This window comes from Benincasa hispida, chromosome 7 (genome assembly GCF_009727055.1).
Source record: "Benincasa hispida cultivar B227 chromosome 7, ASM972705v1, whole genome shotgun sequence".
Classification (NCBI taxonomy): Eukaryota; Viridiplantae; Streptophyta; class Magnoliopsida; order Cucurbitales; family Cucurbitaceae; genus Benincasa; species Benincasa hispida.
The window spans coordinates 14,885,632-14,896,834 of NC_052355.1; the positions used below are offsets into that span (position 1 = coordinate 14,885,632).

The 11,203-nt window shown below is 35.7% G+C and overlaps 1 protein-coding gene across 1 annotated transcript; it reads right to left on the reverse strand.

Annotated features, from left to right (window-relative positions):
* Window positions 1-603: 603 nt before the first annotated feature.
* LOC120081583 (putative 1-phosphatidylinositol-3-phosphate 5-kinase FAB1C) lies at window positions 604-9,811 on the reverse strand. Its single transcript, XM_039036603.1, has 11 exons — window positions 8,109-9,811; window positions 6,841-7,623; window positions 6,564-6,717; window positions 6,037-6,378; window positions 4,671-5,390; window positions 4,216-4,547; window positions 4,004-4,130; window positions 3,758-3,922; window positions 2,126-3,616; window positions 1,320-1,586; window positions 604-1,144 (listed from the first exon to the last, which is right to left on the reverse strand). Exons 1-11 carry the CDS (start codon window positions 8,678-8,680, stop codon window positions 890-892), a joined length of 5,208 nt encoding a protein of 1,735 aa, XP_038892531.1. The 5' UTR covers window positions 8,681-9,811; the 3' UTR covers window positions 604-889.
* Window positions 9,812-11,203: the final 1,392 nt, after the last annotated feature.

Below are 11,203 nucleotides of genomic sequence, written 5' to 3' on the forward strand. Positions count from 1 at the left end.
TTTTTGGTCTATGAAGTTTGACTTAAATTGCATTTGGGCTTCTAAACTTTTAAAATCGGCGTTTTAGCCAATACGATTTTCAATAATCTCATCTTTTGTCTCTATTATTAACGCTTTCGGTCTTTCTGTTATCTAGGGTAGGGTTGACTAGATGATTTTTTAGGGTTTTTTAAATTGCTTATGTGGCCAAAAAGAACATAATGTTCATTATTTTTTAAAAAAAAATAAAAGATTAAAAATAAAGAATTAAAAAAAAGGTTTAGTGAACCCTACCTAACATAAAGTTAACAGAGTGGCCAAATATGTTAGTAGTAGAGATTAAAGGCATGTTTGGATTGATTTGAGAAAAAACTGTTTTTTATTAAAATACACTTGAAATCTTATTTTACTTCAATTTCTTTCAAGATGACTTATTTTTTAAATTAAACAATTAAAAATGCATTCCAAACGCACTCTAAAAAAAATTATCCTAAATTTCGAAGATTAAGACCCCGTTTGGTAAATATTTAGTTTTGAGAAGAAAAAGAAGATTGAAATTGATCATCTATCAAACGGAGTCTAAAATATCGAGTTTGAAATCACTTCAACAAAAAGCCTGTCAAATCCATTGAGTGTACTCATGTATTAGTATGCTTTGGCTTTTACAAATAATTTTTTCATTAGATTGGAAAAAGAAAAAGGAAAGTACAACTCTTCATTCTCAAGGGTGGATGCCCTCTCTCTTTTGGACCTAATTCCTTGGTTCTTTGTACACAATCTAAGAGATGAAGGGTAAAAAAGAAGAAAAGAATGAGAGGGATTCCTTCAAATTTATCTGCAATTGCAATCCCTTTATTCATGAACAAATGCTTTTTCACGGACAAAAGAATACAATGATCCATTAACAAAATCAAGACGACCATTGATCAGGAACTGTGAGAAAATAAGCAGTCATTGCCTTGCGAAACCGTTTCTTGTATTGTTTCGGAGAAATGATAGTCGGAGAAGCATTTTTTGGGCCTCCGAGTATCCCTGACGCTTTCACCCACGTCTCCAACTGCTTGTCCCATGTATACTGCCTCATGAAATCGATGATGCCTAAAACGAGCTCCTTACGCTCCTCGTCAACACCGACCAAAAGCGAGTAGTCCATAACGTCTATCGACTGAAGAAGGTCAAGAATTAGTAAATTTTCTCCCATATTTGGAATAAAGTAGTAAATACAAATCAAACATCCATCCAATTTCATGTTGTATATCCAAACCAATTAATCAAATACACCAGGCCCTAAGGTAATGCAATTAAAGACAAGGATAAGAATTTAACATGCAAAAGCTTACCGCCAAAAAAGAAGTATCATTCCAGATAGCTCGTTCAAGGTTTCTTTTGGCCTTGCTTCCAAGAAATATGGGTTTCGTCCGCAGTGCTTCTAAAAGGTTCAGATCGAGTAGAACCTTGTTAGCCCCCGACGTGTCCGGGTTGTAACGAGATCGTGAAGATCCCTTGAGGTCGTACACCTTTGAGATATTTCTCATGAAAAAAAGATTCTCCATCACCATCAAATCCATTTTCATTTCTTTCCCACCTTTCAGGTGTTTAACAGTGACCTGCCATTACATAGTTGTGAGAAAACAAAATGTAAATATTTGTCCCATAGTCATTGGTAAATCATAAATGTATGTGCATAAATTCACAAGAGCAAAATATATATATGCGTATATTTCGTATCGTACTCTCGAGATGTGTCAACTTCGGTCTCTAAGCTTCCAAAACATCTAATTCTAGTCCCTTGAACTTTTTCAAAAAAATAATAATAATTTTGGTTCTTCCCTTAGTTGTTTGTTTAACATTGTTTTGTTTAACATAGAAAAATGTGACACCGCACCAACAAAGGCGATTTGGTGAATGTTGAAGCCACATAGGTTGGCCAAGGGTATTAAATAGGTGCATTATTAGGTGGTAAAGCAATAACAAAAACCAAAATGGTTATTTTTAGAAGTTGATATACGAAAACAAATTTCTTAAGAGTTTGAAGACCAAAATCGTTATTTTCTAAAGAACAGGGACTAAAATAGGCACCAAGAAATTAATACTCCCAAAAGTTAAAAAAGAAACCAAAATAGGCTTCAAACCTAGATATCTTTACCTGATAGATCCCAAGAATTTTTGCAAGGCAAGTTGGACTTCCAGAAGCTAGAGCATGTGACAAGTACTTGAAATATTCAGGAGCAAACTCCTCAAAAGAATCAAGCTCGGTCCTTGTGACTTGTTTGATTATGAATCTTTCATCCAATGACTTGGCAAAATAAACATTACTTTTTCCACCCTGTGCGCTCCATCGACAACAGCGACTCAAAGACCTCACAAAATCCACTCCCTTGGGGCAGCACTTCTTTCTAAGCAAGTCAAACTGCTTTGCAAAGTAGCAAGTGACAGAGAACTTGACTTTACCCCCAGATATTGAAGATTCATCTACAAACGAAAGCCTCAGATGGGGAGATTTTTTGGGATCTGAAAACAGGGTCCTCATGGTTGAAGAATCTTCAGAGCCATAGTTTCCATAGTGGATATAGTCCAAGTCCAGAGCACCAAAAGACTGCCAAGCTGAAAGAGTTGAAGGACGAGAATCTTCAATATTGATTCTAGGAACACTCCGGCCTCCCTCGTTGAGGGTAAACTTATCAGCAACCCAATCATCGTATTCTCTAGAGTTTAAGGCATATGCAATTATGCTAGTAGGTTCATTGTCATAAACAGCAATAACTATATCATTACTGCCAGTCTGAGGAAGAAGCAGGCGAACGCCTTCAGGGACATGAGATGCCGAGATAAAAGATGGAGTTGAACTGAGTAATAAATTTAACTTCTGTGTTTCCAATGGCAACACTTGAGAGTGAGCTCTAGTTAAATTAGAAACAGGATCCCTCAGCATAGTACTGTAATCTGCAGAAGCATGAAAAGATCTAATTGTTGACAATGTAGATGGATGCAATCCTTTCCTGATTCTTTCTTGCATTCTTATTGCAGAATCAAATGAATGAACTCTCACAGGTGACATCAATACCCTTCTCATTTGGGGATTATCGTTGTGACTCATCTGCTTCACTGCCCCATCTAGAGGTTCTTCTGCTTGCAATGCAGAAACAGCCGATGGTTTCTTCACAGATTGCTCAGTTCCAGACCATGCACAATCGATTCTCTCAGAAAGAGTGGATTCATAAGAAGGAATGCTTTCAAAGGCCATGGAGATAGTCAGTTCCCCATCTGTGTGTGTTTCCTCTCTGCAGGCTTGATGTGAGATTGATGTAGAGCGTTCAAATGCCGTACAGTCTTCCTTCTGATCTGAATGTATATCATCATTTCCAGCAAACTCATGAACCAAAGAAGATTCATTATGGCCAGACTCAAGTTTCCCATCACTGTGAGCAGAATCACTTCTCAAATCTCTCATTACAGGAGAGGACACATCAGTTTTGGGATTTAAAATCTTTTTGAGGAGGGAATCTAATGAATAAAGCCGGTGATCCCAATAGTGTGTATGCATTAATAGGGAACGCCTCAAACGATTCAGTTCCAGAATGTCAACAGAAATCATCCCCATTAGCGAAGGTTTCATCATGAATGGTTGCAGCAAAACCTATTAAATTAGCACATAATTCAAATGCCATATTAATTACATCTTCTCATGAATAACATAGTACCTGGTACCATATACAAATGTGCAAGGACAATTAAAATGTTTATCATATTTGAATTGTTCTCTCCTCTCAGCACTTACGATGTAATCACTCCGTTCCTTTTGAAGCAGTTCTTTCAGTTGCATGATGTGGCTTTGCACATCACTTGAGTCCAATGATTCTTGCGTTGACAACTTGCTTCTCTGTTCCATCCTATCAACAACATCAGAAATCTCGGCATACAAGCTTTCCATTTTACCAATGATCTGCATGCAAAGCCAAAAGTTGAGTAAACAAAAGCAAAATTTTGAAATCACGCAAATCACATTTCCAATTCTCAAAACCACCTCTGAAGCTTCTTTTGAAATCCATTCCTGCTGAACATGGCTGTTGAACTCAAGTACAGAGGGAGGCAAGTAAACAGAGAGAATATCAATGGTCGAATATCGGAAGAATGCGACCATGCTCCCATACCTGTGTTCAGAAACTTCTTATTCAGTGACAAGCAACAGCCAATAACAATTGTAAAACCAATGCTAAGTTCAGAACCCCAACACACCCATAGAAACGGAGGCAGTCTCTCTGTAATGAATGACCGCAAGTTGCAACTCGATTTGCAGTAGCATGGTTTGAGAAACTAAGCTCCAAAAATTTTCCAAAAGATAGCCCCCAGGCAGCATCAGACATAACAACTCTAGGAGTTGCTGGGGGGACTCCATCTATTTGGGCACACTTGAGGCAACGGTGCCACATCCATATCTTACCATCTTCTTCCCCAGGAAGCTTTATAGAGGGTAAGCGTCTAACATTAATTGTAAGATTACCCTGCTGATGGGTGTAACACCGAACATGGGCCTCAGCGGACTCCTTACAGGATTGACAACTTGATGTCTGCAATGAGAACCCAAAGTAAATAAAATGCAACCTCAAAATTATACAATTATCCACGGGATAAATAATATAAAAGAACTTTTATGTTTCAATTAGATATATAGAATTAGGAAATAAATAAACCTGGTCAAAGAGATCATCACGTAGGTATCTCCCTAAAGGCTTGTCAAAACGGCCATAAAACTTTATGCGCAAAAGGCGAGAACGCTCACATACAGTTCCTTTAAGTACACAATGGCTTGAAAAGGATACCAAAATGCTCTGGTGAGTATCTGCTGCTGAAAAGTATTCACTAGAGAGATCATTTTCATCAAAACTTTCAGACTTCCGCAACTCTGGAAGCCCACCAGACTTTCCCTTTCTCCATTTCAAGGTTTCTGGCAATTCAGATTCCGAAAGACTTCGGACAGCAAAAGGAACTTTTATTCCATCCTTTAATTCCTCACAAGGAATGAGAGAAGGCTTTAGATCAACATCCGACGGTATATCATCATTGAATATGTCAGGAAGTGTATCGACAATGCTAGAATCTTCAAATCCAGAAGAAAGTGGAAAGCTATTGTTACCAAGGTGAGAATCCGTAGAGTATACTTTAGATTCTTCAAGGTCAGAATTAAGAGCAGAAAATTCAACCAGACAATTTGATGCCTCAAAAGCATTGGGATTTTCTGATGAGGAATTATCGTCAACAGAAATAGAGCGCATTGGCATCTTAGGCAGAGAAGCACCTTCGTCCACAAGAAAGGAAGTCTCAAGAGATAAGTGATATGCTGCAAATACTGCATATTGAACAACATGTTTAACTTTTTTAAGTTCTTCACGACACATGCCTTTCAGCAAAACCTATGAGAAGAAATATGACAAGATTAGAAGCAGTACGGAAGTTCTATAAAATCACATTTTCTAGACCCACAGGATCTGTACCATGATTCCAGAGATCAAGTTGTGACTTCCAATCTATTTTCAGAAGAAATTTAGGCTGTTTGAAAGCTACACTCAAAAACTAGTTATTGTGCACTGGAAAAACCCTAAAAACATTAGTATGATTTCGAAAAAAAGATCAAGAATGATCTGTTTACATAACAAACAAAATTCAAATACATTGTTTCCATATGTTAAAATGTTACTAATTAACAATTAATCAACAACATTTCTTTAACAAAACAAGAACTTCTAAATGATAATTGAGAAGATAAAATATAGTAAAAAAAACTTAGTTTAGAAATATTACAATAAGAGACCCAAAAAGATTCATCAACAACATTTTTAAGTATAAACTAATTTTATTGCATTACATTATTCAGTTAGTATAAGTAAAAAGATATTAATTGAAGACAGAAAAGTTGAATGGATCTTTCAAAGCCATACTAAATTAAAACCCAAAACGGGTTTTGTACAGTAGCCTAGAAAGCATTCTGAAAAAGTAACCTGGAAAATAATTTTGAAAAAGTAGCCACAAAAAAACAGTTAATTTTCTAGCTAGAGTTACCGTGCAACCCAAGCGCTTTGGACATCCTTCAAAGAACATCAAGGTCTTGGATAGTTTTTTATTTTGATTTGCATCCACGTGCTCCTCAGTCACTCTCTCTAACCGGAAAAGTTCACAATGTCCCAGACGTGCCGTGGAAATATGATCAATTGATGGAGTAAGGGAAGCACCCGTACAACGGGCTATACGCTCTAGTAAAGGCCTTTTAACATTCAGCACCAGAGATATTTCCTTTGCCAGCAGATAATCCTGTGCACACGAAGATACACTTTTTTCTACCAGCAGAACATTGGGGCGAAGAGACTCTATTTTTGAAATAATCGTCTTCAAATGATCATTTTCCTGCACCAATAGGATAGGAATATTAAAAGTCAAGGAACAATAAAACCCAAAAAAATAAAATTATAATTGTAATAAATAATAAGACAAACTAAACTAGTCTCGGCATTTTGTATGCATAGAAAACTTAATAAGTGTAAAAAGAAGATAAATTAAATGCTGATTTTCTTAAAACTAAAGACAAGTACCTGATGTAATAATGTATTAAAAGAAGCTAACTGGTTAGCAACTTGGTGATATTCAAGGGATCCCCCTAAAAGAAGTAACCTTGGATTTTTGAATTGTGAGGTCATGCGTTTGTGCTTTATGTTTTTTGTACAAACAACTCCCTTTACGAGTGTGCTGCAGAAGACAAACAACTTCAAGACATTAGTCAAACTAAAATATATGATATATACATGAAGGACGTTGAGGCGATATGCACAAAGAGATATTCCAAGCTGTAGTGATAGCCATACGTTATACCTTTCATGAGGGCGTCCTGATGCTACACATTTTACTTTCACATAATCCCCAGGATCCATACTGCCTCCTCTACTAGTATCCGGTCTCACAAAATTTGCAGCTTGCCAGGCTATTGTGGTAATAACATCAAGCCAGTCCTCAACAAAATCTCCTCCAGATTTGATATCCTCCCCCTGTAATAGTTGCGCAACAAGAGCCCTAAAGTGACCCTGAACCATAGCTTTCAGAGGTTCCTTATTCTCCTCATGCAAATTTTGCTTGGCTGGAAATATGCTAGAAAGGCTACTGCTCCTAGAGAACATAGCACCGGAATCCCCAATATTGTCATCTTCGTCATCATAGGCAAAGAAATTATTCTCCAACTCATCACTTTCATCATCGGGAGGTGGGGGGAACCATATAAGACCATTGTTTTCAAAATCTAATGGCCTTTCTACCTTTCCATCTTGGTTCTGAATAGTTGGCAGGTCACCGGAGAGTGCATGTTTGTTATCTTGACCTTCAGTCAGTCTCTCGGACCTATTTAAAATGGTCTCAACCTCTTGAGGCAGCAGATTCACCCTTTGACCTGGATCTATAGTCTGTACAACATAATCAGCTTTACTAAAAGTATAATCATTCCTTGAGGGGCTGTCAGAAGGACTTGATTCCCCGAAATGAGAACTAAAAAACTCGTTTCTAGTACTAATACTACTTGACTCTATGTCTGAACTGTCACGAAAATAATCACTTGATGGGCTAAAAAAATGTCTCCCAGAATCTTCTGCATCATCTTCGTCACTCCTGCATTAGTTAAAAAAAAAAATGAGATAAGTGTATTGAATCATTTCACGTCACTCCCCTGCATTAGTATTAGACATTGAAGAATTGGAACAAAGGGAGAGGCAGCTACATTCCACATCTAATTTGATTTCTTGATTTAAAGTGGAAGTGTATTATATTTTGATCCCACAAGCATCATCCAACATCAGAAAGTTGAATACTACCAACGAAACTATATACCGAATGAAAGAGTTTTCAATTTAAAAGTAGATTTTATAATTTCTAACATACAACTTCAGAGGCCGTCAAAAAAAAACTACCAACAAAACTATAAACCAAACTTATGCACCGTGACGATTGAACATAATAAGAAATAATTCACATACAAGCACTTTTTGTACTTAATTTTAAACAAAAACTACAAGATTAATAAAAGTTACAGCAGGTACTAGAATATCAAAAATTATTGAGACAAACAGGCAATTGCATTCAAATCAAATGTTTACCAGTTAGGCGAGTGGCGAACAGTAATAGGAAATGGATGAGCATTAAACGAGCTCGAAATCCTATGTGATGCTGCATAGGGAGAATAACCACAATCTTGTGACTCAAGATAACGACTCAGGCGATCATCGGGAAGTGATTCAGTCTTCATAGGAGACTTGTCTGCACCATCATAACTAGGAGAAGGAGGTTCTGGGCTATATCTGGGAGAGACGGAAGGATATACTTTCTCAATATGTCTCCTCCCAACTTCACGCCGTAGATTAGCATCAGAACAAAACTTGCACAATTTGATTATCTTCACAACCTCATTACCCACCTTCATACCATCTGATTGAACAACATAAGATTCATAACCCCGAATACATTTTCCACAAGATGATTGATTACAACTCTGGCACAGGTATCTCAGAGACATCTTGGAAAAGCTTGTATCACACTCACAACACATTTTGCAACTATTATTAGGCAGCACAAAATCCTCAGATAAACACACTGGTGAGTCAGGTCTCCAGGAAATCCAAGACCTAAACTTCTCAATCAGATTTGATAATGAACTATCAGGTATTCCCATAAACAGTCAATCATCCAAGAAGAACTAAAACCTCGATGACTCTTCAAAATTGAAACAGTATAACACCACTCCTCTTTCAAGTTCAACACATGGATTTTTTTTTTTTCCCTTTTTCACATATAGAAATAAAATGGAAAAAGAAAATCTACCCCTTGAAAACAAAATACCCACAAAAGTTCCAATTAAAAAAAGAAGAAACGGAATAATACCCACAATAAAAATGATGGGGTGCTTTGGGATGTATTTGTATGAGTCTCAAGACTTTATACTATGTATTTCTTCCCCTCTCTTTGTTTCTTTCAAAATGGGGGCCAAAAGCCAAAGAAGAAGAAAAATAAAAAATAAACAAATCCTCCAAGAAGTATATCAAAAGAAGGATATAGAAAGCTATAAAAAAACCTGAAATACACCAAAATCTAGCCGTATATACATCAAAATCCTATCACAACAATAACCCCCAAGACCAAAGAACCCAATAAAGACCAGTATCAGCACCTACAACAACACCAACAAGAAGAGAACAGAAAAGGAAACCCTAAAAGCTAACTGATGCCAGAATCCTCAAGAATGAATCCGGCAACCGATTTAAGCATCCCAAGGACAGAATCCAGTAAAACCCGATCATAAGTAAGAAAAGGGCGGAGATCAATGAAGAAAGTTAGCTTGATTTGATATACGAACAGAAACCCAAGTCAAAATTAAGCAACCCCAGAAGAAAAAACACCAAAAGAAGACCGAAGACCAGATTGAAGTAAGATGAAACAGAACTAGAAGAAGAAACAGCAGCTTTTGAAGAAGAAGAAGAAGATTGATTTTAAATGCTTGGTAAAATGAGAATCAAAAGGAGGTATAGAAAGAGTACGGAGAAGGTTCCTTTTCCACCGGAAACAGTAGCTCGCATCTCGAAGCTCAAAATTTCTTCTTTGTTAATCCAACAACCATAAATTCTACAGTTCGTCTTTCCCATCTGAAGAAACCACTTTCTTCTTCAATCCCCCATTCTTCTTCTTTCATTTCCTTTCTGATTGATTTTCACTTCTTCGGTTCTTTCTTTGCTGGTTTCTTTGATTCTTCTCTGTCTGTACTCTCTCTCTTTGCTGCTCTCTGCCTTTTTTTTCTTTTTTTTTCTTTTTTCATAAATATTATTCAACATGAAATCTGCCTATCCGGCTAATGCCCATATAATAAAAAGATATAAAACCAAACCGGACTGAACCAAATTAAACCAAACCCAATACTTTTCTTTCTCTCTCTAACTCATCTTTCTCTCTCTCATCTTATTTCTTTCCTAATTTAAATTTATTTTTTTGGTCCTTAAGAAAGGAATTTTTCTCTAAACTTTTATATCTTTTTCAATTTTAGTTCATGGTTCCAAAATGTTTATTTATATTTTGACCTTTTATTAAATGGATAAATGTAACCTTTGAATTTCTTTGCTTTCTAAATTTTAAAAAAAATATATTTAATAAGTTTCAAAAAAAATTTATTTTTTGTTTGGTAGGTCTCTAAAATTTTTATTGTGTATATAATAAGTCGTCGATCTTTTTATAGTTTTCAAAATTTATTAACCTATTTGATCCTATATTGTAGGAGTGTTCATCAAATGATTTACAACTCGAACATAAGACTACCTAACTCAAATTGTAAGATTTGGGCTAAAATTTTTCTATTTTTATTGGATTGGGTCGGGTCTCGAATTGAATCGATTTTTTTAGGTTGACCAATCCAACCTCAAATATATATTATATATATATATATATATATATATATATATATGAATGATAAGTTTTTAATTTTAGGATTTAGCTTTAAGTTGATTAATTTAATGTTTTTTTCTTTTAGAGTCGTAATGATGTTTGTCTTTATTTAAAGTGTGTGATAAATATAATTGATATTTTTTTTAAGATAGTATAACTGAGATTTGTATTTAACATTTCAATTTTATGAAAATTTAGTTATTATTCTTGTAGATAAATTTAAGTGTTTTTAAGTTAATAAAAATAATACAATAATTCATCAATCCAACCCAACTCGAAATTTTAAGTGATAGAATGTTGGATTGGAGACTATGGGATCTTTCGCGTAGCCAACACGACCATCCCAAAATTTTGTGTTGGTCTGAAAAACCTCTGTATTGAAAGTTTGAAGGCCTATTAGATATAAGATTCAGATTTATATCTACTGTGTCATTTAGGGGCTATCTGAGGGTCCAACATGAGATGGTATATCCTCACATCTTATATCATCTCAGTGTTTGGACTCATTATCATATCTCATCGATTTTAATTACTTGTAGGCCCATTTTTGGAACGTGTTTTGTATGTCACCGTCATTTTCCTTCCGTGTATCGTATATCATCTCAATGCTTGAATATACTCAATCGTTCGTACTCGATCAAAATTCCCCAGACGTCAGAACTCTCCATATCTTACATCATCTTAGCGCCCCAAACAGTAGAAGTTTTGAATATGTCAGAACCTATTAAATAAAAATTTAAATGGATAATTTAAAATTTTAAATAAA

Coding starts and splice junctions, on each gene's coding strand:
- LOC120081583 (XM_039036603.1), bottom strand. CDS start 8,680: ATGGGAATACCTGATAGTTCATTATCAAATCTGATTGAGAAGTTTAGG. Junction 6,718..6,840: donor TCAGGACGCCCTCATGAAAG/GTATAACGTATG, acceptor TGTCTTCTGCAG/CACACTCGTAAAGGGAGTTG. Junction 1,587..2,125: donor AAATTCTTGGGATCTATCAG/GTAAAGATATCT, acceptor ATGTAATGGCAG/GTCACTGTTAAACACCTGAA.